Source organism: Molothrus aeneus, chromosome 1 (assembly GCF_037042795.1).
Source record: "Molothrus aeneus isolate 106 chromosome 1, BPBGC_Maene_1.0, whole genome shotgun sequence".
In the NCBI taxonomy this organism is placed as follows: domain Eukaryota; kingdom Metazoa; phylum Chordata; class Aves; order Passeriformes; family Icteridae; genus Molothrus; species Molothrus aeneus.
This window is the reverse complement of record NC_089646.1, coordinates 88,011,462-88,032,445: the sequence shown is the minus strand read 5'-3', so window position 1 is coordinate 88,032,445 and position 20,984 is coordinate 88,011,462. Positions and strand designations below refer to the sequence as shown.

Below are 20,984 nucleotides of genomic sequence, written 5' to 3'. Positions count from 1 at the left end.
TTTGGCAATTAGTTTTGGTAAAATCATCAGCTGGTTGAAAGGTGTACAGTTTCACCTGGGGATGTCATACATTATCTACCTGCCCCAATCATGAATAGAGAGTCGGGGCAAACACACTTTTATACTGTTATAGAAATATATGCCCTGAAGCCAGGGCTATGTGTTTAAATTAGACAAAAATTCCTAGTATATAAAGCAGGGAGCACATTAGCATGCTATATTTCATGTCAGGCTTATTTTATTATTTTCTACATGGTTTTATTTCAGTATCACTTTGTAAGTGAAAATCTTTACAGTTCAGTTTGGGCTGAAATTTGTTCTGTGTAGCTTCCCATTTCACTGGCATCCCACTAGTAGCATTCAAACAATTTAACGAGAGTCTGCCTTTCCAGTTTTTGGATGTAGGTCCATCCTAATATGTGCAGTTTTATTTTGGTATTGGACTAACACTGGAGGTCATTTAATGTTCTGCAGATTGAAGAGCTGTAAGTAGAAAAATTCATTGTGAGTAGTATGTCAGGAAAAAATTAATATGAAAACAACATAACAAAACAACAACAAAAAAAACCCAAACAAAACCCAACAATCAAAGAACAATCAAAGCAAACAAAAAAACCTCAACAAACGCATTCCTTTGGCTATGATTTTTTTTGATTATGTATATGGTTATGGTGTATCTGACAAAGCAGAGGATTTTTCAGGAATGGTTTTTACATGGGAGAATAAGCCTGTTCTCTTTACCCCTGATGACCAGCCCATTCCACACCTTTGGCTTTGGGCCGTGGTACTTTGCATTGGCCACGCAGCATCTATGGCCATATGAGCCAGCTCGACGTGATGCAGGAGTACTGTACACCAAGTGCAAGGTGTGAGAAAGCGACCTCTGCTATTAGCAGCAATGGAAGAGGCATCGAAGGAAATCTGACCTTGAACTGGAAAATTTTAGGGGAGAGAGATTTGCATGAAATATTTTAAACAGGATGCCTCAACAGGAGGGCACACTTGTTGCTGCCACCTCCAAACGGATCTGCCAGCGCTTCGGGAAACTTCTTCCTTACGGGAAACTCCTCCCTGTGCCTGCCCCAGTGCCCGGTTCAGCGGCGGCCGGACAGGCCCCGGCTCATGTGGGGCAGGCGGGGCGGGAGGCGGGCGGAGCGGAGCAGACCGGCCGGGCCGTGCCGAGCCGAGCGGGCCCAGAGCGCAGCGCCCGCGGAGGCTGCGCTGGGGCGGGAGCCGCGCTGCTCGCCGCGCCGGCCCCTGCATGCCGGGAGCCATGGCCGGGGAGCCGCTCTCCTTCCGCGCCTTCCTCGACGGCCGCCCCGCTGGCTGCGAGTACGGCTACGGGCACGGGGACGGGCTCCGGGCGCTGCGGGACCGCGAGTTCCCCCGGCTGCGAGGTACTGCGGCCGGGCGGGCGGGCTTGGGGCGGGCCGGGGGCGGGGAGGCCCGGGCGGGAGGGAGGGCTCTGGTACGAGGGAGCGGCGGCAGGGGCGGGGACGCTGTCAGCAAGTGCTGGGCTCGGCTCGCTGCGGTGGTTTCTGCGGCACGGGGAGGAGACAAGAGGCAGATCTCGCTCTCCTCCTTCTCCTCCCTATCGTCCCTGTCCTCCTCCCTCCGACACAAAGGCCTCAAAGGTGCCTTGGATTCAGTAAGAGGATTTCGATATGGATATGAAGAGCGGGGTTGGGAGGTGAAGGAGAGACATTATAATAGTACATCAACCCATTTCTAGTCACAGCTTATAGTTAGACAGGTGTTTGTGAACTACTTTTACTCTTATATGTTACTATCCCCCCAGCATTAAACATCCTTGTGCATACTACTTCAAATATAATCGTGATGGTTATATGACAGTAATTTGTCTGGTTTGAAGAAGTATCAATGCTTATTGTGATGGTGTTCGCAGGGGTCTTAGGATGAGGGAAGAGATGAGAATGTTGACTCCATGTTTCAGAAGGCTTGATTAATTATTTTATGATATACATTATATTAAAACTATACTGAAAGAGTAGAAGAAAGGATTTCATTAGAAGGCTAGCTGAGAATAGAAAAAGAAATTATAACAGAGGCTTGTGACTGACCGAGGCAGTCCAGACAGCTGGACTGTGACTGGCCATTAATTAGAAACAACCACATGATCCAGCTGTTGCATTCCACAGCAGCAGATAATCATTGTTTACATTTTGTTCCTGAGGCCTCTCAGTTTCTCAGGAGAAAAAATCCTAAGGAAAGGATTTTTCATAAAACACGTCTGTGACAGTTTATGGTATTGGCACTTCAAAAATCTTATGACAAAACACCCCAGGTAGAGAGTGGAGTAACTAGCATCAGTTTGGATGCCCTATAACTGTTATTTAGGCCACTCTTTCTCTTGACAGGTTTGCGTTGCTGTTCTTTTTATTTTTGTAATTTCACTGAATTTTGGTGATTGGATCCAGGAGTGGGCTTTCTCATGCACAGGTGTTTAGATTGAATGGAGGTATACTTGGCTTCTAGAGGAATGTGAAAAAAACTTCAGCAGCACTTTAAAGAACTTGAAGATTTAGTAAGTTGGTGTCACAGTGTATTATTAGACGTAGTAGTTACATCAGTGAAAGTTTGAACACCAGAAGTTGCTTCTCCAAAATTTAGGCGTAAATTGTGAAAAGTGGCTATTTTGTTACTGAAATATTGTTTAGGCCTTTAAGCAGATGAGTTTTTAAAACTCACGAGAATCAGGCTCATTTCTCAGAGGCTCCCCAGTTTTGAAATAAAGTGTATCTGTTAATGAATAATGTCTGGTGGGTTAGTCTGGTTCCCAAAGGGAGGTTACTGCAAAGGCAGAGCATTAGGAATTTTTCTCCATTTGAAAATGGTTTTGCTAATGTAGTCTTCTGAGTTGTGCAGCCTGCTGAAATAAGATGTAGATAACTTAGTATATTTCGAGAAAGAGATGAACAACTACAGGGTATAAAATAGAATCTTCAGTTATGTTAGCTAATTGAAACTACATAATCATGTGATCACCTATGGTAAGGTGACCTAGGTTGCAAATTCCTTCTGATTTCCCCCTTGGAATTTTAACATGTTATCCAATCAATGAATTGTCATCCATTCATCTTGCAAGCTTGTCACCTCTGTGAGGAAACTCCGTGTCTGTGAGGAAATGTAACTGATTGCTGTGCATGCACGTGGTGTCCTGTCTGGGACACATTTCTGGTCAGGAACTGGTGCCTTCAAGTGATCCCAGCAGTGCCAAATGAAAGGTGCCCAGGGACAGATTCCTAGGCTAAGTGTCCCCTGCCTAAGACATCTCTTGGTCTCAAAGCTGACTAATGGGACTGGTCCAGGACAGACTCCAGGAACTCGCGGACAGCAGAGCAGTGTGGACAAGAAGCATGCTGCTTTTATTTATTTATTGGCCTCCTTTTATTTAGCTGTGTATCCCCACTTGCCAGAGGTCTCAACACACTGATGTTGATGTAATGAAAAGTCTTCTAAAGCTCTCAATTTTGTTGTCTTGCAGAAACAAGGCAAAGGGTGACTAATGTACAGGTTGGTCACAGCAATAGTAAATAATCTTCTCTAAGTGACTTACAAAAATTAGCATTTAGCTGCTCAGCATTTTCAGTGGCCTACCAAAACATGCAGGTTGCAGGAGGAGGTAGAAGTTTTACATCTCTGGTGGCCTTGGATCAACTCTTTGGGTAAGTCCTGATTGTACAAAAAGTGATTAATTTTATGAACTTCTACCTATTCATGGTGTTGATCTCTGCTCTGTGTCTCCCTACTGCACAAAGCTGCTGTAGTTTTGTCCCTTCTAGTAAAGAGAAATCTTAACTAGTTCCACTGGGCAAAAGAGAACGTGTGCTATTTTAGGGAGTTAACAGGAATCATAGAATCATAGAATGGTTTGAGTTGAAAGGGACCTTAAAGATCATCTAGTTCCAACCCCCTGCCATGGACAGGGACACCTTCCACTCGACCAGGTCACTCAAAGCCCCACCCAGGCTGGCCCTGAACATCTCCAGGGATGGGGAGTCCACAACATCTCCAGACAACCTGTTTCAGTCCCTCACTCCCCTTATAGTAAAGAATTTCTTCCAAACAGCTAATCTAAACCTTCTCTCTTCCAGTTTGAATCCATTCCTCCTTGTTCTGTGAGTACATGCCTTTGTCCTAACAGTACATGCCCTCTCCACCCCTCCTGTAATGCTCCTTTAGGTACTGGAAGAGGCTACAAGGTCTCCCGGGGGCCTTCTCTTCTCCAGGCTGAACAGCCTCACTCTCTCAGCCTGTGCCCTGTTTATTTGGTGCATGCCTTAAAGATCTTTTGTTCATTAAAGCTGGTTAAAAATCCAGATTTTGCTGCTCACGTTTTGTATGAACAGAATTGAGTCCCCTTCTAGATACCCATGAATTAAGCCTAATGTTTGATTTAGGAACTGTCTTTTTTTATGAGCCTCATGTGGTAATAATTATTGCATATCAATGTATTCAGTTTTTCCTGATTACTGATATTTTGTGGCATCCACTAATGACATACTGTGCAAATGCTGTTCTCTAGGGAAGGCAGAAATCTTTTCTGTGTTACAGACCATTTCTTACATGGTGCTGGTACTTGTGTTGTAGCTTTAGTATGAATAGCTGCACAGGTTCCTGTTGAGCAGAAGATGCAACAGATGTCTGGAGGGAGCACCAGCTTAGCTACCAGGCATACTGTAAGCCAGCATTTCTCAAAGGTGGTCCACCTGTGGTTGTATCAAGTCTTGGGGAGTTTCACTCTTAGCTCCATCAGAAGGAAAGTAAGGTTCATACTCAGTGTGTTGGGGATTTCCCCTTCAGGTTTTGTGAAGAGATAAAAAGAACTACTTTACTTCCTTAAATCAGCAGGGGTCTGTCTGTTTTGGCACAGAAGACTTACATTTTCCCTTTTAAGCCAAAGTTTATCTTCGCTTCTGTAATTCAAAGGCTGTTAGCTGATGACTAGAGCAGCCCTTTCTAAAAATATATGTGGAGTCTGTGAAACAGATCGCTGTTTCACAGGCAGCAGCGTATGTGCAATATGTGACCTTGACTTTAATCTTGTGAGCAGTATACCCTTATCTGCAGTGTAGGATTTTAAATTGTGCTTTAGAAAAGGATAAAGAAATCAGCAGGAGTTTATAGGTTCTGTTGTTAAGTAATGGGGATGAATATGCTTCTGTGATGTTTATCATAGCAAGGAAAATACCAGCTTCAGTTTGTATCATGGTTTTAAAAAAGAAAAAGCTGACATGTGATTTGGACACAGCATTTAATCACAAGATACCTTTCCATTTTAAGTTATGTGCCAGTATTCTTGTCCAATATAGCTGTGGTAGTTCAGTGGGAGCTTTCCAAGAGCACTAAGCAGTGAATATCCATCCTCCAAATAAAAAACAGGATGTAATAGGAATCAGGTATTATTTAAGGGCTATTGGCTATTTAAAGATAGTCTTTAGGTGAGCTTGAGATGGACTGTCCCATTTAATGTCAAATTGGCCACTGCCCTGTACTTCAACATCATTCCTTGCCTTAGTAGTATGAACATTTGTGATATGTATGATTACATACAACTGACAATAATAATGAAATTTGTCTGTTAAACAAAAAGGAAAGGCACACTGAGCTTTGAGTAACAGAATTGGCCTTTGTTTCTTTGAGACTCAAATAATGTCCCATAAACTGATCACCTATATGAAGGCTTATTGTACTATTCAGTTAAGGAATAGCTGGGTTTGGGATCTGACCTTACACAAAAATAAGTCTTTTTTACTCATATTGCTGGTACTTATTTGTGTGGTGACTTTTCCTCTTGAGTACAAGAATGTGAAAAGCAGATCTCTGTGTGCTGCAGTTAAGTCCTCAGCGGCTCGGTTACCAAAGTTCATCTCTGTCCTCTGAGAACAGAAAAGTCTGTTTTGTCACCTTTAGGGTAATCTAGGGGTTTTTTTGGGTGAACTTCAGAAGTAAGAAATACATTCTGGTGTGTCAACTCAGAGTAATTTTGTTGATAGGTAGCTGATGCTCACACTTTATGAAACTTGTGAAGATGAGTGGACTGTGAGCCTCGAGAGTCATGCTCACTTCTTGATTGCAAATGTAGGTTTGCCTTGTCAACCACAAATTCTACCAGTCTTGTGCCTGAGGCTTTTTCTTTATTTTGGAAAAAAAAAGAACATCTTTTGCATCCTAAAAATCCTAAAATGACTTCTTTTGGGGGGGTTGGTTTGCTTGTTTGTTTTGCTTTTTGTAAGACCATTCTGTTCAATCTGGTAGCTATCTTCTATATGTGTATGTGTTACTCTGCTGACTTCTTAACTATTAATAATTTTTATCTGTGGATGAATCTTTTCCTTTTAATCTCAGTTTTTTTCTTATTCTTGAAGACTAAGTGACTGAGTTTTCAGCAAACCTTTGAGTTCTTTGAGCAGTTTTGGGCTTTGACCAAGGAGGCAAATTTGATCTTATTCTGTAAAAACCAGTTTGATAGTGAGGGATAAGTTTATTCTAATTAATTTTTGTTTGAAGACTATCATAAACCAGAAACAAGGCATGTGCCATTTTATGGTCAGGTGCAGTGCTTACTGTGAGTTCCCTGAAGCACACCCACCCATTGCTGGCCAGAGTTGCGACAGCATCTCCAGAAAGGACAAATTATTTCTCCCACATACAGATACTGGCATATGTTAGTGTTAATCCAGTGCTTGCCTCTCCCACACAAAGGCAGCAAAAGCAATATGTAGGGAAGGATGAGGCTGCTTTTTGTTGTGTCAGTGGAAGATCCTGTGTAGCCTAGGAGAGATGCTAGTTGTGCTGGAGAAAAAGTCTGAATTTCCTTATCTCTAGCTCATCCTGAACAGAGAGAAAATCTTCTAAACCTTTCCATTTGATGTTTAAAGCTAAGAGCTCCTCTTTCTACCACGGTTGAGATCTTTCACTCTCCTCAGTGGCTGTGAGATCTCTGGTAACCTGCTCTTGTACTCTGTAGCCTCTCCACCAGAATATGATTTGATTTTGTGAAGTGCCTATTTGTTTTTATTTGGAAGGGAAAAGAAAGCAAAAAAATTATCAAAGGGAGCTGCTGTTGGACAGTCTGAATTGCTAGAAGGCATCTGGGAAGATACGTTCAGTGGGTGGAGAAGGTATTGTGAAAAGAAGCTGTAGTATGGGAAGTGTAACTGCACAACTAATGACAATTTTTTTGTAAAAATAAAAATATGTATGCTCGTGTAAAGCCTTAACGCTTCCTGGTGATTTCAGGTCAGCAGCAGTTATCTATATAAGCTCTTATCTAAAGAACTGCTATCAAAGAGGAAACATGTGTTGACCATAAAGCGTGTTTATTCCCAAATGCTGTAACAATAGCTGTGTGTTAGTTTCAGATGTTTTCCTCTGCCTACACAGAAGTAACAAGGTGTGTTAAGGAATTCCTTACGTTGCATTTCAGGGTTCATAACATGGTCTACTCCGTGCAGGACTGATCTTTCAGTTGCTGTTAATGATGGACATAGCTCTAAATGAAGAGTAGTCAATGATATTGTCATTGTAATATTTCAGCATGGAAAACAGTTTTAATTACTTTGAAGTTTAGTCAGTGGAAAAAAAAAAGAAATGTGGAGCAGGAAAGCAAAGTCCCAAACTCTATAAACTTGATACAGGTGACATGAACTCCAAATATTCAGTGGTATTTTAGAAATAAATAGTTAATTGGTTGAGACTAGATTCTTTACAAGAATGAATAATTATATATAGACATGAGATTTTTTTTAAGTCAATATGTAGATGTTAAAAAATATTAGATTTAGGAAGATAATTTATGGAACTCCATAGATGCTGCAGGGTATCAGCTACCCATTTTCTAAAAAGTTGCACTTTTAATTAAAAGATACATTATCTTCTAAATTAATGCCTGTACAAGATGTATATTGGTATTTGAAAGTATTGAAACAGGCAGACGTTCTACTTAGAAGAGCACAAGATACTTTTTATCTCTTACTTAAAAATTGGAAAAGTACTAGTGTCTTTTTCCTACGAAATACCACGTCAGTGGTGCTTTCTGCTGTAGGCACACAGTTTGTGGTGATTGGGAGTGGGGCTGTGGTGGAGCCTCATCCCCACTGGGCTGCAGCTGTGCAGGACAGGTGAGCAGCATTGAAGGTAACGGGACAGGGAGTGTTGAGGTGTGCTGACCAATCACCAAAGGGCACAGAGGGCACAAAGGTATAAGGCATGTAAGATGAAGGGTATAAAAGGTTGGATTGAAGAGCAATAAAGGACTGCAGATGCTTGAAGTCTTCTTTGGTGTTGGTTGTGCCTCTCCTGTTTGTACTTTCTTCCTTCTGTTGCCTTTGCATCCTCTTAAATTCTTCTGTTTGTCCTCTTGGGTTCTTGTGATGTTGCTATATGTGAGATGTGTATTGATTTCTTCCCAACCCATTTCTATATGTTTCCATGTGATCATGGATTTTTTTTTCAGTGTTAAATATAAGATTATTAATTAAAGAGTGTGTTTATGTATGCTTCCAGCAGAAGTGATCTGCTTCTGGCATTCCTGCACTTATACTGGAATTTCTTCTTCCAAATCAGAACCTGGAATCTGATGCCCTTGAAATTTCCATTAGATGTTAGGGTAGGAATTCCCATTTCTGCACTGCTTGTTAGAATTCAGGGGTGTTCCCTGTGTAAGGACAAACAGACAAATGGACAGGTGAGAGGTCAGCTTTTGTTGATCAGTTTGATTCATTGCATGCCTGGTATCAGAGAGATGCTGCAGAGGCATTCCTTGGATGAGAAGACACTGTCATTGAACTTAGGAAAGCCACACTGCAGAACACTGCCTAGTAAAAAGCAGTGATATGAGATTGATAAATGTGTAGACAGCCCAATATGTTTGGAGAACAGGATGGCAATAGGATGCTTAACTCTGAGAGGATATTTAGGAAGTAAGATGAGCGTCCAAATGCCTCAGGCTTTTTATAACTCATGGTTCTTGGCCCAAGCAATCAATGCAGATGTTTTACTTTGTGTGACACTAAAGTACTTTGAAGGTGAGGGGTTTTTTTGTTTTGTTTTTTTTTTTTTTGCTTACTGAACTTGAAAAGGGGACTGAAACAAAATTCTTTTTAAGAATATGTTAGCTTGAGGTTGGTATAATTATATTTTTTGCTGAAGTTAATCATGCTATTAATGTTACCACATCTGCATATTGAGAACAACTGACTGGTTTCTGTCACAATTAGGAAAAGGGTGGTGTCAAGACTGAAGGTGTGGGACAGTGAGGTCAGAGTTACAGAGAAACAGGCATAGTAGGGCAGGGAGGAGTAAAGACAGGACACAAAGTATTTAAAAGTCAGACTTAATTAGTTTAATTGCTAGTGAGTCAAATTGTTAGGCTCCTGCCAGTATTTTTATCAGCCCAGATAGATCCTATGCCTTTGTGCTCTTTGCCCCTTCACCTTCTCCTCTGCTGTAGAGAAGTGATGGTCTCTGAGATGCTTGCAGTGGGGATGTGACCCCAGCTAGGCAGCTCTTGAGAGAGTGGCATGCAGGAAACTGCAAAGTTGCTCTTTTTTCCCCCCAGTATGTGAAATACATGTATTAAGCTGGGAGGCAAGGCTTACTCCTTGACAGTCTTTTATTTCTCCTTGCTTTCAGCATTGTCCTGACTCACTCATGGTTCCTTGTAGCAGCCATGGGAATATGGCTTTCACATGAGAAGTAAGAAACAGATCTTTCTGTGCTCATTCAGATTAGTCCCTGGAGCACCAGGATCTAAAATGCTTTTAAAAGAAAGCTAAGAGCATGACTGGACAGGGGTTTTGTCACGGTATTTCTCAAAAAAGAGAGATGTGATCACAAGGATGTGATATTTTGGTGACATCGTTAGCTGTGAGGGATGATTATACAACTAAGCTTGTTTCTTCTGCCAATGTGCAAAATAATGTTCCAAATTAAAATTTGGAAAGATGACAGGAAGCTTATTTGAAGAAATATTCATTAATTAAATTAATGGTGTGTGAATTAATTTCATTACTGCACAATTAAACACCAAATATCACTGTGTGTACCCCTTTGCAAACTTATGCACGGGTCAGGTGAAGTTACACAGTCATCAGAAAGTTTCTCCTCTAATTTCTTCTGGAGGAAGAAATTGAAGCCCAAGATTTTTCACATGTTTATGTTCATGTCACACAGCACATTAAAGATGTCATAATTCAGTAATTTGGAACTGATGATATCAGCAACGGGTTTCAGCATATGTTGCCTTTCTTTAAAAAAAAAGGAAGAAAAAACTTTGTACTGCTGTTGAGTAAAATACCCTCTTCATCTTCTGTGCTATCCATTTCCCAATTTATTGAGGAGTGTAGCTTATTAAATGTGTCTCTGAGTTGCATTTTTATTATTTGTATGCCTGCCTATAATTTATTTTAATGTTAAACAGTTAGAATTGTCTAAAAACAAAATCTTACTTGGCTGCTCTGGCAGAATGCAACTTTCTTTAAAACTGTCATCATCTTTGATTCATCACACACTAGGAAAATATTTCTTATATATTTAATCGATTTAGGCATGTGTAAGCCCAGTGAGCAGAGTGACATTTCTTTTCATAATACCTTCCCCGGTCTCAGCTGTGATGGACAATTTCCTTTGATAATGCACTTTGCCTTCTCATGAGACTGGATAAAAAAAGCTAAATGAAAGTGGATACCTAGCAAGAATTCCCTATGTAGCAGACTGAATGGCCCAAAATGAAAGACTGCATGAAAAAGAACTTTTACCATCCACAGACATGTTGCTTTCTCCTCCCCACACACAAACTTGCTGGTAATGCTTAGCTGGGAAGCTGACCAAACTAATGTTCAGACAAAACTGTAGGTAGGTAATTGCACTCTGTTGTTGGTCATAGAATTTGTGTTCACAACAAATGAAGTGTTTGATGAATGAGTTAATTCCTGAAGAATTGGAATTGGCTGCTCAGGGAGGTGGCAGAGTCACCATCCTTGGAGGTGTTGAAGAAATGGCTGGATTGTGGCACAGTGCTGTGCTTCAGTTCACAAAGTGGGGATTGGTCGCAGTTTGGAGTCAATGATCTTGGACATCTTTTCCAACCTTAAAAATTCTGTGGTTCTTTGATATCATGGAAGGTTGTCATGAAGTGTAGCAATATGATAACGTTCCTGTTCTTACTTCCTTAGCATGGATATTTAGTGGCAGGTATAATGCTGCCAAGACAGCCTGATATCACAAATACAGGAGGACTCTTTGCCCTTCTAAAAAGGAGATCATTTAGTACCAGTATAAGTACATGAAAATATGTGTCATTTAAATTCATCAGAAGTGACTTGGAAGACTTGGACTACATAAGAAATAAACTAAAAACCATGTAAGCTATGATTTGGGTAGCATGAAATTACATGCAAGAGACATTAAAATGCAAAAATAACCTTTAAGAGATAACTCAGAAAGTGTACTTTTAAGATAGACTGAGGAAATAAGCGTGTGACACCTCTGAACTGCACTGCAGCTCACTTTTTCTGGGGACAGGGCAGCTCACGTGACTGGGACCCACAAACTCCTTTCCATTTAGTTTTTTCCATTTCTGGTGTGACTGAAGTGCAAGTCCCTGACAGATTTTTTTCCGGTAATGAAATGAAGCCCTCTTTTTACAAATCGTTAGTGTTTTAGTCAACATCTTATCTTCTGTGAGTTGTCTTAGTATCACTCCAAACTCACCAAGATCAGAAATACAGAAGGGAGAAAACTGTGATAGTTGTAAAAGGAAAATCACTTTCTGTATATATTAAATATCCCCAAAACCAATCTTAAATTGCAAAGCTGGAGTCTTGGTGAGAATCAGTCTTCCCTTCCCTTCCCTGCCCCCTTGTCTTTGATATAGGTCTTCTTGAAACCACAGCTATAAATCTGAGGGGTTTTTGATAAATGAGTTGTGTATTTCAGTAAAACTATTCAAAATTCATGCTCAAGTGAAATTCTAAACTGGAATTTTATTAAAAAGTCATAGCACCAGCAGCTTTATCTGTCTTTTGTCCTTCAGGGTCACTTTCAGAGTAATAGGTTAACTTGTCTAATGATCAGAACATTAATGATTTTTTTTTCTTCTGCAGAAAGAGTAAAGGTTCTGATTTTGGGTTACATGGAAATTTAGCTTTTCATCAATTAGAATAGCAGCTATTGATGTACTCAAACATAGCTAATGGCTCTATAGCATGGAGGAGACTACCATGCATTGAAGTGGTTCTCCTATAACAGAACACTGCAACTGTAATTCCAACGTAAAGAAAGTCTATTCCTTGGGAAGCATCTTTTTTCCTTTCAGATACTAACAATTAAGATTTGTTGCTGTTAAATATTTTCTTTCAAAAGGGTTGATCAATAGTTCGAGTCACTTCAGTTACATTCCTCAAAGCCTCTGTAAAAACCCTGAGCTGAAGAAAGGGGTAGGGCATGAAGAAGGGAGAACGGGGCAGATGTTTTGGTCAAAAAATAAGCTTTTAAAATATTCATTATTCCTGTCACAAAGAGCTGTTTCAATAGTAAGTTCAAAAGCTTATTTTAAAATTGAGCTTTAAACTTTCTATCCTTTATTTCTGTAGAGGCCTAAGCGTATTTGTTTGGAAAATAGAATTTAAACTGATCTTTAGTCATGAACTACGGATTGGAAAGAAACCAAACTTCTGTGAATGAGTGAGAAAGTCATGATGGGATTGTTAGGAGCTGCCTCATGTTCAAGCTTGGTGAAGCTCATCTGCAGAGCACAGGAAGCCTCACTGCACCACAGGGCTGTGGAACCAGGGCTGCCTTCTAGGGAGCACTGACATGGCCCCAGCCTCTACTGATCCATTGGGAGAGACTGGAGGACAGGAGAGGAAACCCTTCATGTGGCCCTGAGGGCAGCCTCCTTGAGATGTGGGCTGTGTAAAAACAAATCATCCCTCCATTCCTTGTTTTTCAATATCATCTTGCCCACAGGATGAGGCTACTCCAGTAAAATGTTCTCTAGGGGTTGAAGCCATCTACTTCTCTCTCTTACAACTCATCCTCTTGGTTGTCCTTAGAAGCCTGTATTAGTATGAGGTTGAGTACTTCATGAATTATGAAAAAGTATAAATTCTGATGAGTTAGTTCAATATTTTTGTGACTTTCTTTTCAGTCTGGTGTTTTTCAAGGTTTGGAGAAGTCTTCCCCTCTCAGCCTCCCCAGTGTCAAATTTAAAAACACCAGCTTTTGTTGGAATATTTATATCCTGATTAGCAATAATGAAAGGCAAATCAGGCTTTTTAGATCATGGGTGCTAAAGTTACCCATTTAAAAAAAAAATAATGAAAACCTCCTTTCCTTTGGATGTTGAGTTCACAGTGTGTAATGCTTGTTTGAAGGCACTCAGTTGATTATCCAGGCTTTGCATCACTGAGCGTGACAGCTCCTGTGAGATTAAAGGGCTGTTACCATCAGAACTTTATTCAGTTTTTCTTTCATTTCTGCATGTACAGAGAAGGATAGGTGTACTTGTAAAGTGTCACAAGGATTACACTGCAATGCTTTCTGGAGAAACTTCAGTGCCACTGAAGTGGGGGAAACAGTACCAAATAATCTCATGACAGCTGTCATGTCTCCAAAAGTGTCTGATCAAATCTTCAAATCTGAGTGCTGGATACCTTGTGGATACATTTAGTCTCTAGTATCCATCACTTCTGTTTTCATCCATTCTAGTTGTAGGAATGTGATTAGGCACTAAACTAATCAAATAGCTGTTAATTTGCAATGATCTCTCCTCAATCTTACATATGAAAATATTTATAAAGAGTGGGGCATTCAGAAATTTTTGGGGAAAACCTGTCTTTGCCCAGTTCCCACTTCTTCAAATGCTTCCTAAATTTTATGTTTAGAGAATGTGTTGTGTATTTAAAAATTATTTGGATTGTTACGTGTATTGAAATAGCATCAGAATTTCTCAAATGAGTAAAACTGTTATTTATAATAAAGTTATAAAAATCTTCTAGGTATGAGGGGTGAAGCATGGAAGGGAGTCTGTTGGGTCTTTTACTTTAGTGCAAGGGATTCTGTGTGTATGTGGTGTTTGCTTGATTGGTTGATTTGTTTTATAATCTGGCTACAGAATTTGGGGTCATTCTAGTCACTACATGTCTCCTTTTTTTGGTTGGTTTGTTTGTTTGCGTATTCTTTTTTTTTGGTGGGGGGGCTTTGGATAGTTGGTTGGTTTGTTTTTTTTGTTTTGTTTTTTACTGTAGATTGAATTTCCCCTTAGCTATAGAACAGAAATAGCTGAATCTAGAGGAGAAATTTTACTGATTAGGTTCTTAATTCAAGTGAGCTATAGCCAGTGTTGCATATGTTGAGCCTGCTTCACTGCACTGTGTATTCCATGTGGAACGATTCAGAAGAAAACAGCAGTCTAGTCTAACATATAGTCTCTGGATATATGTTGGCTGGGGTTCCTGGCTTGTAGACAGTAGTATATTAGAAAAAAAAAGAAACACTAGAGGAAAAAATGTATATAGGGAAGAATCTATTTCTATCAAAACTGATTGTTTCTTATTGTGTTTCCACTGAGCAGTCATTGCAATGCGTATATATACAAATGTAGACAAAAAATATAAATAAATGGGCGTCTCTCTAAATCTGTGAATTTTACTCTCACTGTGGTGAGAACACAAAGCATCATCTTTCATAGCAGAAGGAGGAAAACTGTTTCAAATTGGAAGGGGAGTAGGGGAAAAAGAGCACAGAATAGGCATGGGAAAAATTTGCCCTTAATACCTTTCTTCTTGTCTCTCAGTCAGAAGAAATGGGAAAAGTGAAGCCCTGTAGTTTGCTCTGTAGTAAAAAATAAAATACTCTGTATACACTCTGCAATGACTGATCTGACAAGGTTCACTTATATCCTAATTTTCTCTGGAGGCAAAGTACCAGATATCTGGTGTCTGTACAAAATATTGAGGAATACTTGTATTCCATGTTGAAACAAACTTCCTCAATGCAGTTATCTCACATGAAACCAGCATTCTGTGCAGCTGATTGCCTGGCCTCTTTCTTCGTTTACTATTGGGGAACCATTAATTTTGTTATGGTGGTGATTATATGACATAATAGGGATTGTTTGTATTCCAGTATTAATGGCACAAGTTTGGAGAGGAGTTTTGGGAAGTAAGTACACCTGGAATGAAACTTGTGGAACCAATTGTTGTATGCACTGAGTTAGATGCATTCTTTGAGTTACCACTGTTTCAGGGTATTGTGACCCATATTTTTTCCCCATTAGTTGTTTGAATTTTTAATAGTCTTACTTGGAATGTGGTGGGTGGATTGAGATATCTTACTGAATCAGGTTTACAATAGTTGTGATCTTACAGTTCCTTAGAAATTGGATCATTCTTGAGGTAGCTGTAACTAAGGACACAAATGAGAGCATGCTAACATGCTAGTTTTAAAATTAAACTTTTTATTTAACAAGTTTGATTTTGTTGTTCCTTTGCTTAGAGGTATGTTCCTTTCCCTTACAGTTTCCAAAGCTCTAAGCCCTACCTTAGCCTTTCTGTGCTCCACTAGGAAACTTTACTCACTATTTTAGAAAGTGGTGTTGATGTATTCAGGTTTTTCCTGGTGAAAAATGTTCATGCAATTTTGCTAAAAATAAACAGATTTTTTTTTTTTTTATTTTATTTTAAACAGAAGTTTATTTCATCTCAACAAGTAGCTTTAGAATGCAAGTTATGGGAACCAAATGTGCTACTGTTGCCTTAAACATACTTGCTTTGGAGGAATATGGTAAAAAAATCTCTGCAAGCACAAATTCAACAAAAAGTAGAAATTTTGAGGGTATAAAAAGAACTCATTGCAGAAGCTCAGTACTATTCTGAGATGTCACCTCTAGTTACAGCAACTCTATATACCTCTAGTCTAGTCTGAGGGTGTGTTTGAAAATTAACAGTGCATAAGTTAGCTTTAAAATAATAGCAAATTATTATTACTTTTCTAATTATGGTAATACTGTTCATTATTAATTAGATAATTAATTGTCATAAATAATTCTCACCTCACATAAAATTCCTTTCCATCCTCACTTCATGTTATGGATTCAGTTCCTGAATTTCTTCACTTGTGTAACTCTTCTGTGTCACCAGACATTCTCTGCCCATGTAATGATGAGAGTGTTCAGCCATCTGGTTTGTACAGCATCTGTAGAAATGGTCTGTAAAGAAAGAGCAGCCTTTGGCCTGCCTAAGGAATTCCAGCAGCTCTAGCACTTCCATGTGACTGTGCTAGTTATGGAGGAGGCCCCACAGAGGGAATTGCTACCCATGCCTGGAATCCAAGTGACTGTAGTCACTTCTGGAAGCCTATATGCCATCTGTAGTTTTATCTAGGTAGCATTTTCAAGCATTTTGTCTCAGAAGTTGAGTAAGATATATTATATGAATGTTGTGTCTGGTCTTATCATTTATTCAAGTATTATGCAGCTTGTGGGGGAAAGCCTTGGTTTTTAAATGCATCATGTTTTCTTAGATGCTCTGAGGCAAAGTGTAATAGCTGGTGTTGGGGCAGAGTTGAGAATTTAAGCACAGACTTCAGAGATTAGGGAAACTGGAATATTTGTTTTTCCATGTATAATATTTTACTCATTTTCAAAGATAGTCTAGTGTTAATGAGACCACTTGTATATAGTACTTTGAAGAATTTATGATGAAATTATAATTCTCTTTAATTTTGAAAGTTATTAGTATTGAAAGAAGCCCTGTGATTGAGAGAAATTATATTATGACCTAGTGAAGCTTATAGAGCTGGGATGATGTAGTAATTGCTTTATTGCTGGGTCCATTAAAAAAAAAAAAACAAAAAATGAAGAATGGTGAAACTAATTTTTGTAACCAAAGGCATCCAATGTAAGGTTGCTACCAAAAGTTAAATTCTGTATATTTATATCAGTAGTGTCAGGCTCTCATTGGGTTTTTATGATGCTCAGATATTTATATCTCTTGGTACTAACTTAAATTGGACTAACTTCAGTGGTGTTCTAAATACTATTTTCATTTAAACACAGAACATTCTGATAAACAAAGATGCAAAGGAGTAGTTGACTGAGTAGACTTGCATTGAGCTGAGCAGGATTTGAACTCAGTCCCCAGTACTGGAATTCTATAGTGGATGAAAATTTATTCAAATTAGATGCCTGAGTCTGCAAAAATACTCACTGGTAACTGTGGTTATTGTATTAATACTGAAAGTTGGTTTTGTTTTTGTTGAGTGTTGATGATGTTGTGTAGATGTTGATTTTAATTGAAAGCAAATGTGATGGCTTCTAGGTTATGACTTTGCCAAAAATATCAAAATGTACAATTGGAGAAGCGCTAGAGAAGAGAAAGTGCAAAAGAGCTGTAAGGGAAAAGATTCTTCAGGCTCACATCTGCTTTTCCTTATGCTCTGCTAGGAGAAGCAACAGGAAAACACTAATTATCCTCTAAAGGGGATACTTATTTACATATATTCATATACTCATCTCAAGACTGTGTACACAGGCATATTTGTGCATATTTTTAAATAAGCTATATACAATATGTGTACAATATGTGCTAGGAGGAAATAAAGAATCACCTGGATGTTTAAACACACCTCTGGAGCAGTTCTTCATTTGATGTAACTGACTCTAGTAAGTTGATTTGTGTGATTTTGAGATTCTGTTACTTTTGCCTGTTATTACAACACTCCTACTCCTCTTGTCTATGGGTTATTACAAATGCACTTCTAAAATTGATACCTGGACTTTTAGAGAGTGCATGTATACCCTAGAGACTGAAAATGTTCTGTAGGTGCCAGATGAATATACAGCTGTATAAACAGTCCAATGCTTTTGATTAAAGAAAAGAAAATTTCACTTGTTTCAAAGGTTATTTGGGTTTCTGTGAAGTGTAACCCAGCTCTTTAACTTGGCCTGGAACCAGAAAGGCGATCAGTGCAGTGTGTTTAGGAAGTGCTGGTTATAGTGTTTTGTTATTGGTTTAAGTCAGATTTACTCATAATTACTTCAAAGGCTCTGGAAACCTTGACGTGTGTTCTCATGTTTGAGTGGAGTTTGTTTCTCTTTGCAGAGTTGAGGTCTCTGTGACCTGAAGGCAAAATTCTGCTGTGGTTATTCACTGTAGTACAGCAGAAATGCAATCAGACTCTGCATGGGGTCATTTCGAGTCGCTGGACTTTGGAAAAGACTTTTTTTGTTGGGTTGCAGCCCTTGGAGTTCAGAGAGGCTATCCTCTGAAGGTACAGTATCTGTACCCTGTGCAATGTAGTGCCTCTTGAAGGGCCACAAACTCCTCCTTCTAAACAGCCTCATGGCAGTGTCCAGCAGTGGATTGTTGCTGCCCAAAGTCAGATTCAAAGTAATCACCAAATTTTCAAAAGTTGTGTCACACGCTAGCCATTCTTTAAGGAAGATGGTTCTAAATTACATGTTTTTGCCAGTAGCCCAAGAGATTTTTAGTTTTCTTTTAGAAACCTTAAACAGGGACATCAGGGAACTTTAAAATAAATTGAGTATTTGGAAGCTGCATGCTGTTATTCATATTTAAAGCAGGTCTGTTAAGTAGGATTTCTATCATATACTGCTGTTTTCAGACCTACTCATTAGCAAGCTGGTATTTTTGTCAGAACTAGTTCAAAAATCTCTACAGTTGCCAAACTGTTTCAGAATTAGAACCTTTGGTTTCCTACAACAGTATTTTTTGATAAATGTGTATTTTCATTCCTAGAACATTTCTGAAAATGGCTGTTGGGTATTTGAATCTATACTTGGGAATACCCCTAAGAAATAGAAAATAACCTGTGGAAACTAATTTAAGTTGAGTAAAATAAGGTAGTAACAGAACATTTATGCCAATATTTAATTGCATACATATTAAATTTTATTTAGAGAAACTTGTGCCTGTTAGATTTTTTTTTTGAGTGGAAACAATTTTATTTTCTAATTAGGAGATGCTTTTTGTACTGATGTATTAGAATTTTGTGGAGGTATCAAGAAATTACAGTCAGTCCTCAAAAAATTTAAAAAATAATTCTTATTAAAAAAAAGTCCCGAAATAAGGTTATTTAATGAGTTGTGTTATTGATATCTGCATACCTAATGTGGTCAATGAACTTCAGTAGAGGTAAAGCAACTGAGTATAATCTTACCTTTTAGGTTGGTCTGTTTATAGTTGAATAGTTTCACCTGAGAGAGCAGTTTGGATCAAATTACTGTAAAGTGTAAATTAATCTGTGGGAACTTGGAGCCAAAAGGTTTTATGATGGAAAAATGTCTATATTAACCCAATACATATGCAGAAGAAAAGCTTATTCATAGTTTTTCATGCATACTTACTATCTCCCTAATGAAATCTCAGTATTTTCTCTGCCTCATTAAAAGTAAATTGTTTGTATTAAGTCTTAAGTATTTACTCAGTAGTGATACTGAAACTCCTACGCTTAACATTTTTACACACCATTCTTGCTGTCTTGTGTTTGTGGTTTCACCTTTTGTTGACAGCTGCTCACTGGTGAAAAGGAGATACAGATCTTGGTCAAGCATTATGTGGGCATTTCAAGCATTTAAACCTCTCCCTGGTTGAATAATACTATTTTTTTCTGACTACACAACAATCATTTAGGAGTGTAAATCAGGAATAATAATTAGGAGTGTAGCCCAAGAAATCTGGATGTGTTGGTCTAGTGAGGTATTTTTCCAGTAAAGTTAGGGACACCTACTGTAGGTTTCCAAAATTCTGACATCATCTTCTGGAATGCCTGTTCTGCTCCCCCACTCCTGCTCTCCAATCCCCTCTTGCTCCCAGAGAAAGGGCTTCCAGCTGGAAGAGGTATGGCTGGAATTGAAATGAGTTTTTGGAATTACCATTTATTAGGAATAAAAGAACACAGCAGTTTTAGCCAGAGCAGGTGGAGAGATGCTACTGGGTTGTCAAGGGAGAAATACCTGTTAAAGCTGAATGGCTGAAGACAGATAATAAAGCACACCAACGCTGACATGGGAAATATGAGAATACACTGGTCATGGAGAAAGAGTCTAGAGGTTGAGATGTAGTTTCTTACTAGGAAGATGCAATTCTGAAGCGCTGTTCTGGTTTGAGCAAAGAGACTAACAACCAAGTTGCTTGTTTTTAATATGGACGTAGCTTAGCTGAAGACTGTTGTAGCAAAGGACTGCCCATTGTGGGCCAGGAGAAACTTTTTAGACCTCTCATCTTATGAGTGTGGCTTTTGCTGCTTCACTCACACTCTACATTCCACAGTCTTTGAATTTATGCACAGTTCCTCTTGGTAATGTGGTCATTTGATTTTACATATTTTTCCCTGAAAGATCAAATTTATGCTGAACAGAAATTTATGCTTTACTTATTCTAACATCCCTGAACTTGATCTTCACTATTTGTTCCTGGACTTTTTGCTGGACGGTAGAAGGAAATCAAGGGCTCTAAATGTCTGTGGGGAGCCTTGTATGAAGAACTTCCACTGGAGAATAATTTACCACTGGTTTGCAGTAGCAGCCTTGCTTCTTTGCCAGAAAAAGCAGCAGAGAGAAGTACTGGTACATTTGCCAAACAAGGCGTTAATGTGGTCTTGTCATTGGGAAGGAATGATGGCCAGGAAGTACTTCTGCAGGGTCTCAACAGTGGGGACAATTGATTTCTGCTTTCTGTCATTGAGTGTTGATTGTGTGTATCAGTTCTCATGTGGGTTTTAAATTATTGCTATGGTTGGAAGTTCAACCCAATGCTCCAGCTGCTAAAAGCTCATAAAGAATTATTTCTGTGTAATGAAATGAGTTTTAAGGGCAAAGGCTTACTTGTTGGTTTTTGTTTTGAACTTAATTCTAGTACTTTTGGAAACATAAAATTATTTAAAAGGCTTTCTGTATATCTTCAAAATTAATTTTATATATTTTGGAGAGAATATTG

The 20,984-nt window shown here is 39.0% G+C and overlaps 1 protein-coding gene across 1 annotated transcript in view; it reads left to right on the top strand.

The window, feature by feature from the left end:
* The first annotated feature begins 1,273 nt into the window (after positions 1 to 1,273).
* Positions 1,274 to 20,984, top strand: part of MOCOS (molybdenum cofactor sulfurase) — a 206,045-nt gene continuing 186,334 nt past the window's right edge. The window contains exon 1 of the mRNA XM_066545896.1: positions 1,274 to 1,397. Within this exon, the coding sequence (XP_066401993.1) occupies positions 1,274 to 1,397 (124 nt within the window). The remainder of the gene's footprint in view (positions 1,398 to 20,984) is intronic.